The sequence below is a fragment of the Coenobita brevimanus genome, chromosome 87 (genome assembly GCF_032717465.1).
Source record: "Coenobita brevimanus isolate Jiangsu-jjx chromosome 87, ASM3271746v2, whole genome shotgun sequence".
Classification (NCBI taxonomy): domain Eukaryota; kingdom Metazoa; phylum Arthropoda; class Malacostraca; order Decapoda; family Coenobitidae; genus Coenobita; species Coenobita brevimanus.
In genome coordinates, this window is record NC_137040.1 from 25,160,270 (window position 1) to 25,184,530 (window position 24,261).

General features: G+C 43.5%; 1 protein-coding gene across 1 annotated transcript in view; it reads right to left on the reverse strand.

Moving 5' to 3' along the window:
* Window positions 1–23,780, reverse strand: part of CARPB (Carbonic anhydrase-related protein B) — a 161,118-nt gene extending 137,338 nt beyond the window's left edge. Inside the window, exon 1 of the mRNA XM_080280964.1 lies at window positions 23,620–23,780. Within this exon, the coding sequence (XP_080137090.1) occupies window positions 23,620–23,689 (70 nt within the window). The 5' untranslated portion in view covers window positions 23,690–23,780. The remainder of the gene's footprint in view (window positions 1–23,619) is intronic.
* Window positions 23,781–24,261: the final 481 nt, after the last annotated feature.

Below are 24,261 nucleotides of genomic sequence, written 5' to 3' on the forward strand. Positions count from 1 at the left end.
AGGGAGAATCGATTTAGACCTTGTAGGATTTTTATTTTATTATTATTATTATTATTATTATTATTATTATTATTATTATTATTATTATTATTCTGCACTTATCGCTTAATTATCTCTTTGTGAAATACCCCTCGTACCAAAGGAGTTCAATTCCAGTAAAGGAAAAAAAAAAAACTTGTCTGGTATACCCTGTTCACTTTAACTTGGCCTAAAATTGCCATCTTCACCTAGAATGCTGAGCTATAACGCTAGCTTAACACGAGAATATGGTGCTAGTCACGAAGAAGTGCTATAGAAAGGAAGTGCAGCCATAGTATTGTCTTTTGCTGCCTTTGAGCTGCTTGAACTAAGCTGCGAAAGGACGAAAATCCTGGCCAAGTTAAAGTGAATGATGTAAATGAAAAACGAAGCGAGACCAAAGTGAGGAAAAAATTAATTGAAAAGCGATAAATAATTTTGACTTTTTTTTTTTTTTTCTGTCCGACTAGCTTCAAAAAAGAAAAAAAGAAAAAAAGAAAAAAAGAAATGGTGTGATGTGGGTGTACAGGGGTAGATGTGGGTGTAGGTGTGGGTGTAAGTGGGTGTAGACGAAGGTGTAGATGAAATAAAAGATGGTTGTAAAGAGGGCGAGAGTGGAATTAAAAACGAGCGACGAGGGAATTAGAGACCCATTAGTCTAATAGTATTAAATCGTCGTTTTACTCTTCTCCTGAGCCACCCTTTATAGTAGTAGGCCCTGTGTGCGTGTTGTGTGTACGTAGATAGGCTGGTGTGTGCGTGTGTGTGTAGGGGTTTGTATGTGCATGTGTGAGTATAGGAAAAAAAATCATGGATGTGCTTGTGTGTTTTCTTGTGTGTGTGTGTGTGTGTGTGTAAATAGTGTACGTTAACGTCTAGCCGCGATGAGAGGGAAATGGAGCGTGTCGGAGCGTGCGAGAATGAACGCAAAGGCCCTGAAAAAGTCTACGGTTTTCTCTACCCACGTTTCACTAAGTCCTTCCTCCCGATGAGAGAGAGAGAGAGAGAGAGTAATCAGGGAGAATAAAGAGATAGGGACGCGAGATAGGGGCGATTTTAAGGAAGTAGCAAGTGGTAGGGAGAAAAGCGATAAAGGGGGAAGAAGGGAAGGGAAAGGATAAAGGAAGGAGGGTGGTCAAGAAAGTGGTGATAGGCAGAGAGAGAGAGAGAGAAGTAGGACAATTGTTGATTAATATGTGAGGAAGGGTAATGCTTGTAAGGTAGAGCCAGGATTCCGGTGGCTTGAATTTTTTGTGAATGAGTGTGTGGCCCACTTGTGTTTTCACTTTCATCGTTTTTCGGTTAATCTTTATCCCATCTCTGAGGAGGGGATTAGGGTTGAAATAATGATGATGATGATGACGACTCACTTGGTAATTCCCCTCCTCTCTCTCTCTCTCTCTCGGTAATTCCCCTCCTCTCTCTCTCTCTCTCTCTCTCTCTCTCTCTCTCTTTCTCTCACACACACACACACACACACACACACACACACACATTTCCCACACGCCCCATTTCCTCTCTCTTTCTACTTTTAAATTCGCTTGTCTACACTTTAACTAATCCCTAAAAATTAACACACGGGAGGAAATGTGTTGAGTGTAATCCGACATTTTTCTGAATAGTGGAGAGAGAGAGAGAGAGAGAGAGAGAGAGAGAGAGAGAGAGAGAGAGAGAGAGAGAGAGAGAGAGAGTCAGCCGACGCTCCTCTGGTTTGTGTTTCTTTGATCTACGTCTGTGAAATTGCAAATGATTTCCTTTGTAGCTACTTCTCTCCATCCCCTTTCCTTACCCCCTCCATCCCCCCCCTTCCTAACCCCCTCCATCCCCCCTTCCTTACCCCTTCCCCTCCAAACCCCTTCCTTACTTCCCCTCCAAACCCCTTCCTTACCCCCCACCATCCCCCTTCCTTACCTCCCCTCCATCCCCCCCTTTTCTTTCCAACCCTTTTCCCTACATCTCCCCTCTTCTCCTCCCTATACCCCTTTCATTCCCCTTTTCCCCATTCCATCTCCCCTTTACGCCATCCTCTCTCCCCCATCCCTCCCCACTCTCTCTGTCCCCCTCTTTACCCTCTTGTGTTCCCTTCCCTAATCTACACCCTGTTCCTTCCTCTCTCCCTCAGCCTCTCCTAGTTGTCTCCCTCCTCTTCCCTCGTTCACCCCTCCCTCTCGAGCTCTTATCCCTGTCTCCCCTTTTGTCCCCAGTTCTCCCTTCAGCTCCCTCTCCCCTCATCCCCCCCTCTCCTCTCATCCCCCCTCTCCTCTCTTCCCTCCTCTCCCATTTTCCCTCCTCTCCCCTCTTCCTAAGCTTTCCACCTGTCTCCCCGCTGTTTAATCTTTTCTCCCCACTCAACGTTCTCCCTCCCTCCCACCCTTGCTGTGCTTCTTTTCTCCTCCTCGCCCCTCTCTCGGTCCTTCTCATTGCTCCCCTCATTCACCTTTTCTTCTTTACCCCTCTCTCCATCTGTCTTCATCTTTTCCTTTTCCTCTTGTCTTCCTACCCTTCCATCCTCTCCTTTTCCTCACCTTATCTCTTCCTCCTCCCCGTCTCCCCATCTCTTCCCCCTCCACTCCTTTCTCTCCTCTTCTCTCGCATACAGCAGTGTCGCCTCCCTCTTACCCATCCTCCTCCTGCTCCTCTTCCTCCCCATCCTCCTCATCCTCCTTTTCCTCCCCATCCTCCTCCTCCTCCTCCTCCTCCTGTCCGTCCAAGTCAGTTAACCAGGTTTTTTTGTCCATGCACCAGAAGTCGCCAACCCGCATTCTCTCTCTCTCTCTCTCTCTCTCTCTCTCTCTCTCTCTCTCTCACACACACACACACACACACACACACACACACACACAAATACTATGTCTATCGATCTATATATCTATATCTCCGGCTATTTATTTCTCTCTCTTTCTCAATCCTGCAATATTTCAGTGTGTATATGAGTGCAATCCATTTCTTTCAATATTGCTCCACCCCACGCTCCTCAGGCTTCCTCTCTCCCCAACCCCACCCTTACGTCTATCCCTCCCCTATCCCACTCCTTCCCCTTCCCAACCCTTCTCCTCCCCAACCCATCTCTACAACTCCCTCCTCCCCAACCCAGACCTTTTCAACCTAATCACATCTCTCTAACCCCACTTCTGTCCACTCCTTCTCCACCCAACCCCACCCCTTTCCCACCCAACCCCACCCCTTTCCCACCCAGCCCCACCCCTTTCCCACCCAGCCCCACCCCAATTACACCCACTCCCCAACCCGACTTCCCCCAACCCCACCCCTCTGCCAACCAACCCCACCTCCCCAAATACACCCACTCCCTCCTCAACCCCACCTCCCCAACCCCACCCCAACCTCCCCAGCTCCTAAGGCGATGCTAGTCTACGTGTATCAGACTGCGGGGCAAGACAGTGTTAAGCCAGTGGGGGTCAGCAAGGGCGGGGTCAGTGTGTGTGGGGATGGGACTCTGAACCTTGTGGGGAGGAGGCCCGGGGAGGGGGGGGACCTCTTCTCTTGGTTTTTTATGTATAAGAGGGAATGCTAGGTTTTCTGAGCGCACACACACGCACACACACACATTGACTCTCTCTCTCTCTCTCTCTCTCTCTCTCTCTCGGAAGGACTTAGTGAAACGTGGGTAGACAAAACCTTAGACTTTTTGCGCCTTTGTTCATATTCTCGCTTTTTTTTTTTTTTGTAAGTGTACTTGTGTATGCTGAAAGGTTGATCGACGTGTGGACCTAAGCTTTGAATAATTCTGTATATCTCTTTTGCTCTCCTCTCTCTTTATCGTCTCTCTTTCATCAGGCTCTCTTGTTCTCTCTCTGCCTTACACTTTTCATCTTACATCACTTTCTTCTGCGTCTTTTTATATTTTTTCCTGATTGTCCGTCCATTTGACTGTACAGTGTGTGTGTGTGTGTGTGTGTGTGTGTGTGTGTGTGTGTGTGTGTCTCTCTCTCTCTCTCTCTCTCTCTCTCTCTCTCAATCAATCATACTATTTTTGACTCTACCAACACAACACAGCCACAGCATCTGACCCTCTTATATGTGTGTGTGTGTGTGAGAGAGAGAGAGAGAGAGAGAAAGAGAGAGAAATTTACTGACCTGAGCTGTAACTTTCTACCTCAGTTATTTCAGAAAACTTCGTTTATTTGGTGCAATTAAAGAGGCTAAAATGAAATGGTTGGAAATAAAAAAACGATTGTGGAACTAAGCTGACTTTTTCATGTTTGCTTTTTATTCATGGGTTGTTTTTTTCTGTTGATTGATTGTGTGTGTGTGTGTGTGTGTGTGTGTGTGTGTGTGTGTGTGTGTGTTTCTCTCTCTCTCTCTCTCGTCTCATTTTTTCTTTCTCTAATAACTCTCGCTCATCACAGTATCTTATGTGCTCTTCCGTCTCTCTCTCTCTCTCTCTCTCTCTCTCTCTGCTTCTGTCTTTTATCCATCTGTCTTTCTATCTTTAATTATCTGTGTCTCGATTGTACTTCTATTTCTTTCTTTTTTTCGTTGTTTTTGTCTGTCAGTTTTTTCCCCCAGTCTTACACATTTGTCTGTCTGTCTGTCTGTCTGCCTTGCTTTTGTCTTTACCTGTTTGTCTCGTTGTCTTTCTCCATCCAGCTGTTTGTCTGTCTCTTGGCTATCATTGCTTTATATATGTATGCTTGTGATTGTTTCTATCTGTTTGTCTGTCGTGTGTTTTGCTAGTTGCCTGCCTGTCTGTTTGCTGTTGTCTCCTTATGTCTGTCTTTTTCTGTCCTGCTGATCTGTCTCTCATACTTTTCTGTCTTCTGTTGTTCTGTCTGTCATTGTCCTGTCTGTCACACTTTTCTGTTTCATACTGTTCTCACACTGTTACCATTCTGTCATGCTTGTTGTCATACTGTTCTTTCTGTCACACTTCTGTTTTTGTTTCATCTGTCATCTCTCATACTATTAGGTCAACCTGTTTTTCAGTAATACTGTGTTTTTTTCCTCACACTTGTGTTTTGTTCTCATGCAGTTTTGTCACATTGTTCTGTCTGACTTTCAGTGTCCGTCTCTCTGTGTGTCTGTCTGTTTGTCTGTCTTTGTGTCTTTCTGTCTGTCTGTCTGTCTCCTGCCTGTCTTCTGTGTGTGTGTGTGTGTGTGTGTGTGTGTGTGTGTGTGTGTGTGTGTGTGTGTCAGTTTGTCTGTCTGTCTGTCTGTCCGTCTTTCAGTCCAATAACTAGTCCTGTTGTTCGTTTATAGTGTTTTGTCTCATGTTGTCTAGTTTGCCATACTGTACTGTCTGTCATTGCTTTTTTATGTCTGTCTGTCATTGCCCTCTGTCTGTCTGTCTGTCTGTCATACCCCTCCTTTTATTCTGTCTCGTCACTCTTCTGTCACTTTGCTCACTCCTCATGCTCATCCCTCCTCCATTCGTCTGTCTAGCGTTGCCTTTCTCTGTGTATGTCATGCTATTTACGTCTTCATGCTGTTCTTTCCTACTGTCATGCTAATCTCTATCGTTCACTCTTTCCACCTCGTCATTTTTGCTATCATGCTACCTTCCCTGTCTCATTCTGTTCAGCTGCTACTGTCACTCTGTCACTCTATTCACGTCCTCCCACTCTTGTGTCATGCTGTCGCTGTCATTATCTCGCCTCTCACGGGATCCCTCCATCTGTCAGCCTGCCTCTCTTCCTGTCATACGGCCAAGGAAACTATTGCACTGTAGGAGCCTGTCTTGCCCTTTGTACGTGTGTGTGTGTGTGTGTGTGTGTGTGTGTGTGTGTGTGTGTGTGTGTGTGTGTGTTTAATTTTTTTGCGTTTTCTCCCGCGGCTAAAATATTACTTTGTCTGCATGTGTGTTGTTTTTTGTACATTGATTATATTGTTTTGTTTTTGTTTTACAGTTCCTTGTTGCTGAAGTATTGTGTTGTTTGCATCTGCCTTGTGTTTTTTTTATTGATTGTGTTTTTTCTTGTGTTTTTTATTGTTCCCCATCCTCCACAAGCGTCATGGTGTTTGTATATATATTTTTTTGTTTCTTTTTTCCTTAACAGTTAAAAGATTATGTCATTTTTTATCTATGGTTATTAAATTTGGGGTAGTAATTTTTTTTTACTCTCTCTCGTAGCTAAAATTTTGTGTCGTGTATATGTCATGGATTTTATATGTAGCTTTATTGGCGATTTTTATAATTTCCTGTGACTGAAATTTTTTGTTGTCATGCGGTGCTTTTGTTTGTTTGTTTGTATCATGCGGTCTTTCAGTGTGTCATGCAGTCTGTCGGTGTCATGAAGTGTGTCTCAGTGTGTAATGCAGTCTTTCTCTGTGTGTCATGCAGTCTGTCGGTGTCATAAAGTGTGTCTCAGTTTGTCATGCAGTCTTTCTCTGTGTGTCATGCAGTCTGTCTTAGTGTGTCATGCAGTCTGTCATAGTGTGTCATGCAGTCTGTCTGTGTCGTATAGTCTATCAGTGTGTCATGCCGTCTGTCAGTGTGTCATGCAATCTGTCTTAGTGTCATGCAGTCTGTCTTATTGCGTCATGTAGTCTGTCTCAGTGTGTCATGCATTTTGTCTTATTGCGTCATGTAGTCTGTCTTAGTGTGTCATGCAGTTTGTCTTAGTGTGTCATGTAGTCTGTCTTAGAGTGTCATGTAGTCTGTCTTAGTGTGTCATGTAGTCTCTTAGTGTGTCATGCAGTCAGTCTCAGTGTGTCAAGCTGTCTGTCTTAGTGTGTCATGCAGTCTATTTCAGTGTGTCATGCAGCGACTTAGTGTGTCTTGAAATCTGTGCCACCGTTCTCTGTTTGTGTCAAATTGCAGTATAGGTGTCAGTGATTCATTTAAGCCTAGATTTATCATGCAGTCCCTCAAGTGTCATGCAGTGTACTTTGTGTCATGTAGTCTGGTAGCTGGGTAGTCTTATTTGTGTCTTTGCTCCAGAATGTCATGCAGTACTAGTTTGTGCCAGAATAAGTTTCTCTCACTGTGTCATGCAGTTAGTCGTGCAGTAGGTTGGCCATTATGTCTCTGCGTGTCATAAAATCTCTGCATGTCACAATATCACCATGTCATATCTCTGCATGTCATACTATCTCTGCATGTCATAATATCACCATGTCATATCTCTGCATGTCAAAATATCACCATGTCATATCTCTGCATGTCATAATATCTCTGTCAGTTAGTCATGTGAATTCAGGGCCAATATATCATGCATTTCGTGTGTCTCATGCACAGTAGCCCTAGTGACCATGAAATCGGTTTATTTTTATACTGTCTTCTGTATAAGTGTCATGCAGTGTATTATTCCGTCTCTGTGTCATGCTGTCTGTGTCATTCGGTTTGTTTGTTACTTTGTGTCATGCGGTGTCATATTTCCCTAAAGTATTTTGTCATGCAGTTTATTTTTATGCTGTCTGTGTCATTAATTTTCATGTCTTTTTTCTTTTTGTTTCAGGTACGTTGTCTTTGTGTCATGCAGTGTGATGTCATGTACGTTTTTGTGTCATGTAAGTTTTTGTGTCATGCAGTGTGATGTCATGTAAGTTTTTGTGTCATGCAGTGTCATGTAAGTTTTTGTGTCATGCAGTGTAATGTCATGTAAGTTTTTGCGTCATACAGTCTGATGTTATGTAAGTTTTTGCGTCATGCAGTCTGTCAGTCTTACAATTTTTCTGTAATTCCTTCTCTTTTGCAGTCTTGTCATGCACTGTCGCTCACTGTATCATGTATTGCCTCAGTGTCATGCTCTCTCTCTCTCTCTCTCTCTCTCTCTCTCTCTCTCTCTCTCTTTCTCTCCCATGCAGTTTGTGTACCATGCAGTCTGTCTGGGTTTATGCACTTCTTGTTAGTCTTTCTGTATCTCTCATCCCACATCTCTCAACAGTAAGTCTTCTTTTGTGTCTGTTTGTCACCTGTTTTTGTATCACAGTTTGTCATACCTTTGTTTGTCATGCAGAATGTGTCATGTGCCATATGTCATGCAGTGTGTCATTCATGCCCTCATATTACCTGTCATGCAGTCTTTCATATATTCTGTATTATGTAGCCTGTCTCATGCAGTCACGCGTCCTGTCATGTGGTTTGTGTCATTGTCATACAGCCTGTGTTGCAGTCTGTTGTATTCTTTCATGCTGTCTGTCATTCTTTTTGTCATGCAGGCTGTCTCATGCAGTCTGGTATTCAATATTTTATACATTTTTACTGTAATATTCTGTTTGCATATAGCCTGTCTTTCATGCAGTCTGTCATGTAGTGTGTGTCTTGTTTGTCATGTCTCCTTTTTACCCAGTCGTGTGTGTGTGTGTGTGTGTGTGAAATCCTTGGTCTTGGTTTACTTGTCATTTCTCATATCCTTGTTTTGTGTGTATGTGTGTGTGTTTGTGTGTGTGTGTGTGTGTGTGTGTGTGTGTGTGTGTGTGTGTGTGTGTGTGCGTGTGTGTGTGTGTGTGTGTGCGTGTGTTGTCTCCTTGGTTTTCTTGTCATTCCTCATATCCTTGTTCATTTAGTTTTGTCTCGTCTGTTTTATTTCTTTTTTCTTCTTCATTCCTCGTCGTGTTTGTGGCTGATTTTCCTGTGGTCTGTCTGTCTGTTCTTTCTGTCTTCTGTCTTTTGTCTTCTGTCTGTGTTATCCTGTCACATCTTACTTTTCCCGACAGTATTCCTCTCTGCACTGTCCGTCTGTCTGTCTGTGTCTGTGTGTCTCTGTCTCTGTCTGTCACCTCTCCTTCTACCTGTCATGTGGTTGTCTGTCTGTCTGTTTCTGTCGCCTGTCACTTCATGTCTGTTTGTCTGTTTCTCGATTTCTTGTCTGTATTTATTGTCTGTTTTCCCCATGTCTATTTGTCTGTGTCTGTCTGTCTGCCTGGCTCTCTGTCTGTCTGTCTGCCTATCTGTCTTTCTTTTAGGTATGTGTTGTCTGTCTAATCGGCTGTCTGTCTCTAACCTGTTTTTTGACTCTGTCTTTCCTGTCTGCCTCCTGTATGTCTTTTTTTCCCCTTTGCTAGTTTATGTCACTTTACCTGTTGCGTTTGACCATTTTTATCTGTGTGTGTGTGTGTGTGTGTGTGTGTGTGTGTGTGTGTGTGTGTGTGAGAGAGAGAGAGAGAGAGAGAGAGAGAGAGAGAGAGAGAGAGAGAGCCACTTGGGTGTAATCCCGGGGGCACGCCATCCCTCCATTACCCCCCTTGGTTCCTGGTTTCATCACTTCTTATGTGCTTATCACGTCACCACTCTCTCTCTCTCTCTCTCTCTCTCTCTGTATAGTTATCTGTCTGTCTGTCTGTCAGTATATCTTATCTATCCATCTATATCTAAATCCATATCCGTAGCAATCTATTTGTCTGTCTGTCTGTCTTTGTATCTATCTATCCATCTATCTGTCAGCCTGTCTGTCTTCCTCTGTCACCCTGTTTGTCTTCCATATCTTTCATTTTTAACAGCTGACTCCAATCCCACAACCTTCCTACCTCCCAACTCTGAAATCCTCAATCCCAAGTTCACAATCCCTCCCAGTACTTAGGTGCGTCTCAGGTAATATTTCTTTCACCTTTTGACTCATTTCTCACAGTTGGCTCGTGAACCATCTGAACTCCAATCCTACTACTTTCAGATCCCCCAGTCCCTCACTCCCAGTACCTGCGTGTGCGTCCCAGCCCATGATTCCTCCCCCATTGGACTTTTTCACACCCAAATCTCACAACTTTCCAATCTCCCCCAATCCCCTTCAGTCTCCAATACACACTCACTCCTAATACCTGTGTGTGTGTGTGTGTGTGTGTGTGTGTGTATGAGCGTCCCAGTAAATGATTTTTCCAGGAAGAATATTTCCGTCAACAAAGTTCTTCTGCCTTACGAGATTCTCCCCAACCATTTTGAGAGTGATTTTTGGGGCAACGATTTCTAAGATTGGCCCGAGATGTGAGATTAAAGGAGGGTCTGGAATGGGTCTGGAATGGGCTGGAAGGGAGATGGAATGGAAGAGTGTTTTTCTGTGTTTCTGGGGTGGTGGTGGTGGTGGTGGTGGTGGTGGTGAGTGTGTGTAGGAGGAATGGATTGATGGAAGTGTGTGAGTGAGGGAAAGGGGGTTTGTGTGTTTGTGTGTGTGTGTGTGTGTGTGTGTGTGTGTGTGTGTGTGTGTGTGAATTGTGGTGTGTTTTGTGTTTGTGATGGACTGGATTTGTGTCCGAGTTTGTTTTCTGTGTGTAAATGGTTCTGTATATGTGCACCAATCGTTGTGTACATGTGTGTGGTGTGTGTGTGTACGATGGAGGGAGGGAGCGGGGATGTTGGGGCAGGGGCACGGGGGTGGGGGCAGCGGGAATAGAGTGGGGGTAGGGGTGGGGGGCAGGTGGGGGTCGGGGTGGGGGTACCTTTTGAAGTGTCTCCCCATCTTAAGGAGCCACACTGAGTCAGCGCCCTGGTTGTGAGGTCTTCTCCCTTAGGCATTCTTCTTTTCCATCTCCCTTCCCTCTTTCCTTCCCTCTTTCCCTCCCTCCCTTCCTCCCTCCTTCCTACCTCTCTCACCATCCTTATTTCCTTCCTTCCTTCCTTCCTTTCCTCCCCGTTCTCTTTCATTCACCAGGCTCTCTCATGTAATTCGTATCTTTCATTCGGTTTCATTTTTTATTCTCGTCTCTCCTCTCTCTGTCTCTCCCTCGCTTCCCCCCCCCCTCTCTCTCTCTCTCTCTCCTCTGTCATCCATTTCAGCATCTCCTTCCCTTCCATCCCCACCTCTGTTTCTCTTCTTCCTTCCCTATCTCCTTTCCTACCTTCCTTCATCCCAACTTTTCTCTCATGCCAGTCCTCCCTCCTTACCTCTCTCTCTTCTTCCCTCCCCACCTCTCTCTCTTCTTCCCTCCCCACCTCTCTTTCCCTCCTCTTTTCTCCCTCCATCCCTACCTTTCTTCTTTCCTTCCACCTCCACCTCTCTTTCCGTACATTCCTCCCTAAATTGGTACCACTCCTCTCCCTCCATTCATCTCCATTTCTCCTTCTTTCTCTCAGTCTCTACCACTTTCCATTCCCCTTCCTTCCTACAGTCTCACCATCCTTCCCAGCCCCTCTCCCGTCCTCGGTGTCCCTCTCACATGCGGTTCCTCATGCAATTAACATTCACCCGATCGACTGATTAATTTCTAACTTTTGTGGAACGACACTCATTTAGACTTCCAAATTATACTTCGTTGAGTGACGCGTGTCGGGTAAATAGATGGCTGAGAGAGAGAGAGAGAGAGAGAGAGAGAGAGAGAGAGAGAGAGAGAGAGAGAGGGAGAGGTGTTGTGGTTAAGGTGAGTGAAAGTGACATGCAGAGGGAATGAATAATGGTCGTGAAAAAGTTTTGGAAGAAGAAAAGGAATTAAGTGATTGAGAAGTACAAGAGTGAGAGAGAGAGAGAGAGAGAGAGAGAGAGAGAGAGAACCAACCCGACCATCCCCTACTGGAAGGTAACCTTTATGTCAGTGAACCAACTAATCATTTATTGCCTTCCTTACTGATCTTCCTCTTTTTCTTCACTAGTCATTGTCTTTTTTTACTAGTCTTCCTCTTTTTCTTACTAGTCTTCCTCTTTTTCTTACTAGTCTTCTCTTTTCTCTTACTAGTCTTCCCCTTTTTGTTTCTGGTCTTCCTCTTTTTCTTACTAGTCTTCCTCTTTTTCTTATTAGTCTCCCTCTTTTTCTTACAAGTCTTTCTCCTACTAGTCTCCCTCTTTTCCTAATTAGTCTTCCTCTCTTTTACTTCCTTAATCATTTACCTGTTGTCTTCTTGTCTTCCTCCCTCTCTTTTCCCTTCACCTGGGCACACCTGTACAAATCGGGTCTTTGTGAAATATTGTAGGGCCGCGAATGAAGGCCAAGGTAGGTTGTGGGAGTGAGGTGGTCTTCAGGAGGATCTCTCTCTCTCTCTCTCTCTCTCTCTCAGTATTTATTTGGATCTCTGCATTTATTTGCCTCATCCTTAGTCTTTATGTTCGTCAGTCAGTGTCGGCTTTCGTCTCTCTCTCTCTCTCTCTCTCTTTCATTATTAGCCATGGTGTGCTGGGTGTGGTCACGTCGATCACCGGAACCAAATTAAAGTTACCTGACATTTTCGATTTTTTTTAGTCACTCCTCCTCTCGATTCTCGTCTCCCATTTTCTGTTCCTTAACTTATTTTATTCCTTAATTTTTGGTGTTTGTTTTTTAAGTCCTGTTTTTTTTCGGGGACTTTTTGAATATTATCCTCGTGTTTTTTTTTATATTCTCTTTTGCCTTCATTTTTTTTTTTTTTTTACCGTTTTATTGCGTTTTTGTGTTTGTATATAATTTTTGGATTTTGATTTTTTTCTTGTGTGTAAATTGGGCCTTTCGTTTTCGTGATTCAATCTGAGTTCACTTTAAAATTAGTGTGTGTGTGTGTGTGTGTGTGTGTGTGTGTGTTTAATGATCGTAGTGGAGTGTACAGATGCGTATTTTTATTTTTTTGTTTGTTTTAATGTTTGAAGATAAGTTATGTTCGTTTTGGTTATTTAATTAATGGTATTTGTTGTAGTTTTGTTAGTTATTTTTTTTTTAATTAACCCCTTCACCGTGAGAGGTACGTATTTCCTGCTTCAGCTGAATAAAATCCCCTGGTGGTGGTAATAATAATAATAATAATAATAATAATAATAATAATAATGATAAAACAGGGGGTAAAGGAAATAGTTTTAATCCCTTCAGCCATACGTGTCTTTAAAAAAAAAAATCGTCTGACGGTAGCAGAAATAGAAAATGAAATTAAGGTACAGCTAAGGTAATGTCTACCTGTTATGGCTAATTAGGTATATATTATGATTTATGGTAATTTCGTATTGGCTTGTGTCTCTTTCTTTTTTATGGCCTGTTTTTCGGTGTCTATAGGTGTCTGGGAGTTGTGGAGGTGTCATTTCAGGTGGTGTCAGATGTAGTGGTGTCAGGTGTAGTGGTGTCAGATATGGTGGTGTCAAATGTAGTGGTGTCAGATGTAGTTGTGTTAGATATAGTGGTGTCAGATATGGTGGTGTCAAATGTAGCGGTGTCAGATGTAGTGGTGTTAGATATAGTGGTGTCAGAAATAGTAATGTTGTCATTTCGTTTTGGGTCTGGTGGTGTCATCTTTTGGTGTTGGATGTAGTAGTGTCAGTTCTTGTAGAGTCAGATCTGGTGGTTTCATCTTGTGGTGTCATCTAGTGGTGGCAGATCTAGTGACGTCATTCTAGTATTGTCAGTTTTACCGAAGTGTCAAGTCTTGTGGTGTCATTTCTCATGGTGTCAGTTTTGGTAGTAATAGTTCTAGAAGTGATAGTTGTAGGTGTCACTTCTGTTGGTGTCAGTTATAGAAGTGTCAGTTCTTGTTAGGTCAGTTTAGGATCAGTTTCCGTAGTGTAGTGTCAGTTCATAAGTATAAGCGTTGTCAGTTTTAGAAGTATAAGTTGTGGTAGTGTCAGATAGCAGTGGTTGGTGTTTGGTGTCGTGCAGCCAGTAGTGTCAGTTATAGCAGTTGTGTCAGTCCTATTCGTGTCATTGCTTGTGGTGTCATCTCTGTACGTAGTGGTGTCATTCCTCTTGGTGTCAGTTGTAGTGGTGTCAGAAGTCTTTGCTCTCAGTTTTCGTATTGTCAGCGCTTGTGTCAGGTGTAATTCTGTATGTAGTGTCATTTCCTTTGGTGTCAGCTGAAGTGATGTCAATACTAGTGATGTCAGCTCTAGTGGTGGTAGTGGTGTCATTTCTAGTGGTGTCATTAGTCACAGTTCCAGTGGTGTCAGAAGCTTCAGTGTCCGGTCTAGTGGTGTCAGTGTCAGTTCTAGTGATGTCAGTGGTGTCAGTATTGTCAGTTTTAGTGGTGTCTCTGTTCTGGTGCTGCCATTTGTGTCAGTTCTAGTGGTGTCAGTAGTGTCAGTTCTAGTGGTGTCAGTAGTGTCAGTTCTAGTGGTGTCAGTTTTAGTGTTGTCAGTAGTGTAATTTCTAGTGGTGTATTTTCTGGTGGTGTCAGCTCTAATAGTGCCAGTTCTAGTGGTGTGGGTAGTGTCAGTTTAGTGATGTCAGTGGTGTCAGCTGTAGTGGTGTCACTAGTGTCAGTTCTAATGATGTCACGTGTCAGTTCTAGTGGTGTCAGTAGTGTCAATTCCAGTGATGCCAGTGGTGTCAGTGTCAGTTCTTATGGTGTCATGTCACTCTGCTCGTGTCATGTCTAGTGGTGTCAGTCATGGCAGTGGTGTCAGATTACTAGTGTCAGTTCTACTAGTGCCAATAATGTCAGTTCTGCTGGTGTCAGTAGTGTCAGTTCTGCTGGTGTCAGTAGTGTCAGTTCTGCTGGTGTCAGTAGTGTCAGTTCTGCTGGTGTCAGTAGTGTCAGTTCTGCTGGTGTCAGTAGTGTCAGTTCTACTGTTGTCAATAGTGTCAGCTCTACTGGCGTCAGTAGTGTCAGTTTTACTGGTGTCAGCAGTGACAGATCTACTTGTGGTGTCAGTTTTAGTGGTGTCAGTAGTGACATTCTAATGGTGTCATGTTTTGCTCGTATCAGTTCTGGGTGACCAGTTTTCGTGGTGTCAGTTCTTGTGGTGTCATGTCAGTTCTTGCGAGTTCAGTTGGTGTCATGTCAGTTTTTGTGCCAGTTCTCGTTGAGCCATGTCATTTCTGTGTTGTCATCAGGTCTAATGATGTCATATCATTTGAGGTGGTGGTAATGTCAGTAATGTCAGCATTACTAGTGCCACTTGTGTCACTTCTACTGGTACCAGTTCTTGTCATGTCATTTTCTTGTATCATGTCATTTCTTGTATCATGTCATTTCGTGTTTGTTATTTCTTGTCATGTCATTTCCTGTATCATGTCATTTCTTTTATCATGTCATGTCTTGTCACGTCATTTCTTGTATCATGTCACTTCTTGTATCACGTCATTTCTTGTCATGTCATTTCATGTGCCATTTCGTTTCTTGTGTCATGTCATTTCGTGTCATGTCATTTTTTTCATCAGTTCTCAAAGTGTCATGTTGCCCCTTGTGATGTTAATTCAAATGGTGTCAGTCATAGCACCGGTAGTGTCAGTTGTAATTGTGTCAGTCGTAGTAGTGTCAGTTGTAATGATGTCATTCGTAGTTGTGTCAGTTCTAATGGTGTCAGTCGTAGTAGTGTCAGTTCTAATGGTGTCAGTCGTAGTAGTGTCAGTTCTAATGGTGTCAGTCGTAGTAGTGTCAGTTCTAATGGTGTCAGTCGTAGTAGTGTCAGTTCTAATGGTGTCAGTCGTAGTAGTGTCATTTTTAATGGTGTCAGTCGTAATAGTGTCAGTTGTAATGGTGTTAGTCGTAGTAGTGTCAGTTGTAATGGTGTCAGTCGTAGTAGTGTCAGTTGTAATGGTGTCAGTCGTAGTAGTGTCAGTTGTAATGGTGTCAGTCGTAGTAGTGTCAGTTGTAATGGTGTCAGTCGTAGTAGTGTCAGTTGTAATGGTGTCAGTCGTAGTAGTGTCAGTTCTAATGGTGTCAGTCGTAGTAGTGTCAGTTCTAATGGTGTCAGTCTATGTAATGTCAGTTCTGGTATTGTTAGTAAGTGTCAGCTGTAGTGATGGCAGTTCTGGTGGTGTCAGTGCTGTCAGTTCTAGTGGTGCCAGTTCTTGTGGTGTCACTGATGTCTGTGTTTGTGATATCATTGGTGTCAGTTATAGTGGTATCAGTGGTGTCAGTTGTGGTTGTTAGTTCTAGTGGTGCCAGTTCTTGTGATGTCAGTGGTGTCACTTCCAGTGGCGTCAGTGATGTCAGTTCTAGTGGTGTCACTTCTAGTGGTGTCAGTGGTTTCACTTCTAGTGGTGTCCCGTCGTCTAGTGGTATCAGTGGTGTCACTTCAAGTGGTGTCAGTGGTGTCACTTCTAGTGGTGTCATTTCTAGTGGTGTCACTTTTAGTGGTGTCACTTCAAGTGGTGTCAGTGGTGTCACTTCTAGTGTTGTCATTTCTAGTGGTGTCACTTTTAGTGGTGTCACTTCAAGTGGTGTCAGTGGTGTCATTTCTAGTGGTGTCAGTGATGTCACTTCTGATGGTGTCATTGGTGTCAGTAGTGTCACTTCTAGTGATGTCAGTGGTGTCACTTCCATTGGCGTCTGTAGTGTCACTTCCTATGGTGTCAGTAGTCACTTATAATGATGTCAGTGGTGTCATTTCTAGTGGTGTCAATGATGTCACTTCTAGTGGTGTCAGTTTCAGTTATGTCAATGTTGTCAGTTTTAGTGACGTCATTGGTGTCAGTTCTGATGATGTCAGTATTGCCAGCTCTAGTATGTCAGCAATGTCAGTTTTGGTGATGTCAGTAGTGCCAGTTTTGGTTGTGTCAGTAGTGTCACTTTTAGTGGTGTTAGTTCTGGTGATGTCAGCATTGTCAGTTATAGTAGTGTCAGTTATGTTGTGTCAGTACTGTCATTTCTCATGATGTCAGTAGTGTCAGTTGTAGGGGTGTCAGTAGTCAGTCTCATGATGTCAGTATTGTCAGTTTTAGTGATGTCAAGAGTGTAAGTTTTAGTAATGTCAGTAATGTAAGTTTTTGTGATGTCAATAATGTTAGTTTTGTGATGTCAGTAGTGTCAGTTGTAGTAATGTCAGTAGTGTCAGTTTAGTGATGTCAGTAGTGTCAGATGTAATGGTGTCAGTGGTGTCACTTCTAGTGGTGTCAGTTTCAGTATTGTCTTTGTTGTCAGTTTTAGTGATGTCAGTAATGTTAGTTTTAGTGATGTCAGTAGTGTCAGTTCTAGTGATGTCAGTAGTGTCAGATGTAATGGTGTCAGTAGTGTCAGACGTAATGGTGTCATTGGTGGTAGTTTTAGTGGTATCAGTAGTTTTAGCTCTAGTGGTGTCGTTCTTGTGTCAGTAGTGGCAGTTCTAGTGGTGTCAGGTGTAATGCTGGCAATACTGTCTTTGGTGGGGAGGGAATTGTTGGTTCTAGTAATGTCATTTATGGAAGCGTCAGTTCTAGTAGTGTGGGTGCTGTTAGTGCTGATGTCTGGCAGTGTGGGTGCTGTTAGTGCTGATGTCTGGCAGTGTGGGTGCTGTTAGTGCTGATGTCTGGCAGTGTGGGTGCTGTTAGTGCTGATGTCTGGCAGTGTGGGTGCTGTTAGTGCTGATGTCTGGCAGTGTGGGTGCTGTTAGTGCTGATGTCTGGCAGTGTGGGTGCTGTTAGTGCTGATGTCTGGCAGTGTGGGTGCTGTTAGTGCTGATGTCTGGCAGTGTGGGTGCTGTTAGTGCTGATGTCTGGCAGTGTGGGTGCTGTTAGTGCTGATGTCTGGCAGTGTGGGTGCTGTTAGTGCTGATGTCAGGCAGTGTGGGTGCTGTTAGTGCTGATGTCTGGCAGTGTGGGTGCTGTTAGTGCTGATGTCTGGCAGTGTGGGTGCTGTTAGTGCTGATGTCTGGCAGTGTGGGTGCTGTTAGTGCTGATGTCTGGCAGTGTGGGTGCTGTTAGTGCTGATGTCTGGCAGTGTGGGTGCTGTTAGTGCTGATGTCTGGCAGTGTGGGTGCTGTTAGTGCTGATGTCTGGCAGTGTGGGTGCTGTTAGTGCTGATGTCTGGCAGTGTGGGTGCTGTTAGTGCTGATGTCTGGCAGTGTGGGTGCTGTTAGTGCTGATGTCTGGCAGTGTGGGTGCTGTTAGTGCTGATGTCTGGCAGTGTGGGTGCTGTTAGTGCTGATGTCTGGCAGTGTGGGTGCTGTTAGTGCTGATGTCTGGCAGTGTGGGTGCTGTTAGTGCTGATGTCTGGCAGTGTGGGTGCTGTTAGTGCTGATGTCTGGCAGTGTGGGTGCTGTTAGTGCTGATGTCAGGCAGTGTGGGTGCTGTTAGTGTCAGTGCTAATGGATCCCAAGCATAAGTGTTTACGTTTTGAGATTGACAGTCGTGGCTTCTCAGATAATCGTATATTATATTTTTTTTTTTCGAAGCCGCCTCTTTATTTTGATTATAGGGTAGCTTTCGTCATCGTTACCTGCTTATTATTAGAGTTAGATGTCTTTATAGATTTATTCCGTCTTTATTGTCTGGTTAGTGTTGTTTTGCTTAGTTGTGATTACCGTAGCTTTGTCTCTTTAGCTTTGAGTTAGCTTTGCCCCAGCTTAATATGTGTTGCCTCAGCTACAGCCAGTGCTTGTTTTATTTACTGATTACTAGCTTATTCTCAGTTGGTCAGCCTTCCTAAACTGAGCTATTTTCGTCTGTTTCTCACTCCTTTTTTAATATATATTCCTACCTTTTATAATTCTCTTTCTCCTGTCAGTTCCTATGTCTCAGTCCACATGTCAGGGTCTGTGTGATATGTACTTGTCTTCTCTCTCACTCCTCTGTCATCAAGTCAGACATTCTGTTGGTCTTTTCTCCCTCATTCACCTCCTGATTTTCTTTTGCCTCTTTTTTGGTCGAAATACCGAACATTTTAAAGCCTGATATTTTCTCTTAAATGTTCATGATTAATTTAGCCTAACATTCAAATTATCAGTATTATCCATTTTCCTATTTTAAATTTGAAGCCAAAATTCGTATCTGTGACAACGCGGATATATCTTTCAACTGTAATATAATCCATGCCTTTTTCATTTTTTTTTCTTCTGCTTCAGTATGTTAAAAGAATCGATTTAATTTTCAGTATAAACATGTGCATCAGTTTTTCGTTCCCATTTCTTTTCTTTTTTTCCTTTATTCAAGAGTGTTACATTTTTTTTTTTTTTTTTTTTTTTTAGTTAAAATCTGATTTGCAATTTCCTTCACCCTAATTTTGTCCTTTCTGTGCAGTCTGATTTGCTAGTTGTAGAACTTTTACCTCTAATGTTGTTCTCTCGCTTTAATTTGTTAGAGAGAGAGAGAGAGAGAGAGAGAGAGAGACTTCCTGTGTTCTGCTATCCACGTTTCTCTCACTCTGAACTCTGACACAAATTCATCCTCTGTTCACCTCAATCTTTATCACTATTTATAAACCATATATATTCCTCTTTTTCAGTCCTGATCTTCCCCACTTATTTTTCCTTCACTCTCATTTATCATCTCTTCTTCACGCTTATTTTGTCATACTAAATTTAGAGCTCACACTTCCACCGTTTTGTCTCTCACTCTGACTAGGGCGTTGGGAAGCGTTCACAGCGTTTGAGAGGCAAGAGGATTGGGAGAGATTAGCCAAGTGTGAATGGTTCTGTTTATTGAGGTACCTTGAATGGCCAAGAGAGAGAGAGAGAGAGAGAGAGAGAGAGAGAGAGAGAGAATGAATGAATGAAAATGTGCGTGAGTGTCGGTGGAGGCGCGCGCGCACACACACACACACACACACACACACACACACACACACACACACACACACACACACACACACACACACACACACACACACACACCTGTACAAATGAATACAGTAATAGTATATGGATTAGTAATGAAAGCACCGGGAAGTTACCGTAGTGTGTGTTTGTGTGTGTGTGTGTGTGTGTGTGTGTGTGTAACTGAGTGCATGTGTTTTTTATTTGTATATTTTCATCTTAGCTCTGTGTGTGTGTGTGTGTGTGTGTGTGTGTGTGTGTGTGTGTGTGTGTGTGTGTGTGTGTGTGCTCTAATGTTTTCGTGTGTTGTAATACTCTGTGTGTGTGTGTGTGTGTGTGTGTGTGTGTGTATGTGTGTGTGTGTGTGCGTGTATGTTGAGGTTGTGTGCGCGTTTAGCCCGTGTGTGTGTGTGTGTGTGTGTGTGTGTGTGTGTGTGTGTGTGTGGTTGATTGCAGGAAATCAGATTACGCTTGTGATGATACCTGCTCCTTACCGCAAGAGCTAGTTTCTCTCTCTCTCTCTCTCTCCTAAGAAATACATGAAACGTCTTAAATAAAAATCCTTTCCTGCTCGTCATCATCATCATCATCATCATCATCATCATCGTAATTATTCCCCTCCTAATTTCTCTAGTTAATCTTCTCTCTCTAGCTTCCCATTCCTAGAACTTATTTTCTTTCTCAGTGTAAGTCCTCCCTCTTTCCTCCCTCTTTCTCTATATCTGTCCCTCTTGCGTCATACTTGCATCCGTTTGTCTCCCCTCACGTTCTCTCCCCTCCCCTCCCCTCTCTCCCCTCTCCCCTTCTTTCCTCTTCTTTCCCCTCCACCCACGACTTTTCACCTTGTCACATGTCACTACGTCAGAACAAGATTTTTTTATTTTTTATTTTATTATATTCAGGTGAGCCACTATTTACTTCATTGTCTTGCATTTATTTTGACTTATTCCGGACGTGAGGCTATTTTTTTCCCCATTAATTTTTGTTCTGTTATTTTCACTTATATACTTTTCTCATAATCGCATGGCAGGCCTGGAGTAAAAATACATTAGATGTGTTTATGTCTAATCCCGGTGTTGATCCAGAGTGCTTTATATGCTACCAGTGTGTGTGTGTGTGTGTGTGTGTGTGTGTGTGTGTTTTGCATAATTATTTTCCATCTTAAATATCTTGTCAGTAATCATTACACCTAAGATATTGCAATCTCTTTATCTCCAGACACCTGATTCCAGAGTTTACCTTGAAAGAGCTAGATTGTTGCTATACTTCATTCACCTTAACTTGGCTCAGATTCTCTTCCTTTTATAGCTTATTTCACGTAAATCAGTGGCAGAAAAAAAAATGCTATGGCAGTACATCCATTCCACAGCACCTCTTCGTGACTAGCATCCTATTCCAGTGTTCATCTCGTGTTACAACTCAGTATTGGAGAGATGGCAATATTAGGCCAAAGTACTGTAGAGTAAGAACAGCAACAGAGAGTATGTGACTAGTTCTGTATTAATTTAAGTTCTAGTCTAGGTTCATGTACTCTACCTTGCACAGTCGGGTACAGTGTGGTGGCAATGAGAGCTTAGTCACAGTAGCCGTGTGTCACAGTATCTTTTAATCACAGAACTTTTTTTTTTTTTTTTTTTATCATTCTGTAACCAGTAGAGACTCTGAATTTTCTTTTTTTCTTTTTTTTTTTTTTGTATCTGCCTGTGTGGTTTTTGAAGTGTACACCCCTTCAGTCCGATGACGTTTATTTATTTTTACTGCCAGGTCATTTTAACTCAGGTATCACAGCTTTTGATCTTACACTACTGATTCTGAGAAGGATGGAACGTGATTAAATTTCTGATGAGGACAGTCCGATTGATATAATGTCAGTTCGTGTGGTGAATGGGGGAAGGGGGGGGGAGGAATTCTTTATACCACACCACCACAGCAACTTAAACGCTCCTATAACGCTCACGAGACAAAACAATCTCACCAGCATCGTCACCCACGCCACTGTATTCCATTATCCCTTTGTTTATAACTTGCGAAATAGGAGTTGTCAATATCCACCTTTCACGCAGAACTTGGAAGCTCATTCAACGCACAAGAAACACAGTAATCTCACCATATCATCATCATCCACGCCACCTATCATTACCTATCATCCCTGCTCTTGTCTGTAACTTGCGAAACAGGTATGAATCTCCGCCTATCACGCAAACTTAGATGCTCATTTGATACACCGAGACACGGGTAGTATTTCCATAACTACACCCACAACTGTCAACACGTCCCCTTTAACTCCACGTATAACTTGTAAAAGATGAGTTATTAATCTCAATCACACTGGCTTAATTATTTTAATTACATGAAGAGGGCAGTGTCACCAGAACACCCACATCACATAACACTTCACCATTAACCCTGCCTCTGTCTGTCAGCTAAGAAACACGTGTCATAAATCAAGAACTAATCCTACCCAGACGTTTATTTGACGCACAGAAGCATAAAAACACCACCATAACTACACCCACGTCACGATTCACAGCCCCGTTAACTCTAATTTGTCTAGAGCTCGTGAAACCTGAGCGAGTAATGTCTAACTCTCACGCCAGCATAGATGATCATATGCACCTTAATACCACTACTTCTGTACCTACACCTCGATTCATTCTAAGTTTTTCTCTAACGTACCCTACACCACGCATCATTATCTAAGTTATAATTTTGTCTTCTAACTTACGGCAGCACAAATACCACTGTCTTCATCACACCAGTTTAGAATTTAATTTGAAATGAATCAGGCTAATACCACCACAAAGACGCCATAATCAACCAACCAATCAACTCATAATTTTTTTCTCTATCTCTCGAAGCACGAACAGTAAAACTTTATCTCCCATCCACTTTCAAGATGTCAAAACTTTATCGCACCAGGAGGACAAACTTAGATTCCTGGAAGCCACTACACACTACAACCACTACTTAAATCACAGTCGCATATTATAAGTGAAAGCGCAATCAGTTTCGCCAAAGTTTCGGGAAACACTGCAGCGAGAATTTCAGGCAAGGTGATTGAGGGCCTTAGGTCATTTGCCTCTACGGTAATTACACTGATTGCGTTCCTTTACTCTTTTTAAATGTAATGATTTTTTGGGAGATTATTTTCCCCCTGCGTAATGATTTTTTTTTTAATAGATTTTTTCCGTTGATACTGATGGTTTGAGATTTTTCTCCCAAGTAATAATTTTTCGAGTTCTTCCCCAACATGCTATTTTTTTTAGATATTTTTTTTCCTCGTACGTAATTATTCTTTGAGAGATTATTTCCCGTCTCTAGTGAAAGAAGTGAATAGATAAGAGACTGACTAGGAGTGATGGATTCTTTATTTTCCGCGAAAGGACTAGGCGTGTGTGGAATGCGCCAACTTTGATCCGAATCCTCATCAACTTGGAAAACTCCTTAGCATCGTTGCTGTGGCGATTTGTTTTGCATAATACGCGTCTGTGTTTTTGATACATTTTAGTTCCACGTTCTTTTAACTTGGGTGTAGTTAGTAGATATAAGTGAGATTATGAACACACCACGTAAAGGAATTTGCTAGTTAGGAAGAGTTAGTAGAGGGATCCTAACTTAAATAGAGTATGGGGTTTACTTTTCCGCTTAAGTGGGTGATAGTAACTCGCACGTGAGGGTACGGGTGTCTGTGTGTGTTATACGTGAGGTGGTGGGTGGTGCTAAGTGGCCAGGTGGTATATGTGTGTGCAGGTGTGTGTGTGTGTGCGTGCCAGTGTGTGTGGGAATGGCTAGCCTGTAAATAAGCCAGTCTACATACACAGGCACGCGCACACACACTCCTCGCTCGCACACACACACCACTCAACACACACTGACCACTTGCTTCCCCGCTCTCGACTTGTCCTTCTACACCCACATTCCCTTCCCTGCCAGACAGAGTAGACCCTATCTCTCCTGGCAGGGTTGGGGCGGGACAGGGGAGGCAGGACAGATATGACAGGCAGGACACCGCAGGACACCTCATTGCTTAGAAATAAAAGCCCAAGTCACCAGAATTGTACTTAAAATAATTTCAAAGTGTATTCGTTCTGGTCTGCCAGTGTGTCCCCGCTTAATGATGAGGGAGATACAATTTTAAGGAACAAAAGTTAGATGTCACTCGTTTTTAGGTTCGTTGAGGCTGTTTCTCGTCGCTGGATTATTTTGTCTTTTTCTTTCAACGAGAAGGTCACGGACAGATTTAATTCCAGTTGATGTCACAAAGGCAGGCTATCACGATGTCACGGTAGAGCCAGAACATCAGTCATTGTGATGCTGGCACTTGCGGCGCGAGGAGTACGGAAGTTGGCAATACTGAAGTTGGCACCGTACTCACCTGTGGTTAGGAGGAGCAGGCAGGTGAGGAAGTTGGTGGCAAGGCTCACACTTGTCGCAACAGTCTTCATAGTCGCGGTCGGTAAACACTTTAACACGTCAGAGAAATGTCACAACGTCAGGTTATAAGAGAGTCTGTGTAAAAGTCCGTGGGTTTGTGAGCAGCACGTGGGGGGAGAGCGTCAGGGCAGCGACACACCACTACTGACGGCCAGAGGGTGACTGATAACACCTTGGCCCTCGCTCCTGCTTATCTTTTGGCCGGCAGCTCCACCCACAGGCAGGTGAGATGCCGCCTCGCCCTTGCTACCTCTCGCGCACCTGCCTACCCCCCTCACTCCCACCTGCCCCATGCCACACCTGGAGCCTTACCTAGTGCCCTATCTCGCATTTTGGTGGTTTTGGAGATTCTGATGTGTTTTGGAAAGGGAGAAAGTGGGATAGGAGTGAGTTTTGGAAGGAATGGTGTGGATGGTGTGGGCTGTGATATGCGCGGGCCGATGCGCAGTGGCTCAGGTGAGGGGTGTTGCCAGGGGTCAGCGGATCAGTGCCACCCCTACCCCGCCCTCACCAGACCCTCTCTCTCACTCGCTTACTCTCTCTCACACCGCACGGTCAGCCGCACACACCTCTCCCTCTCTCT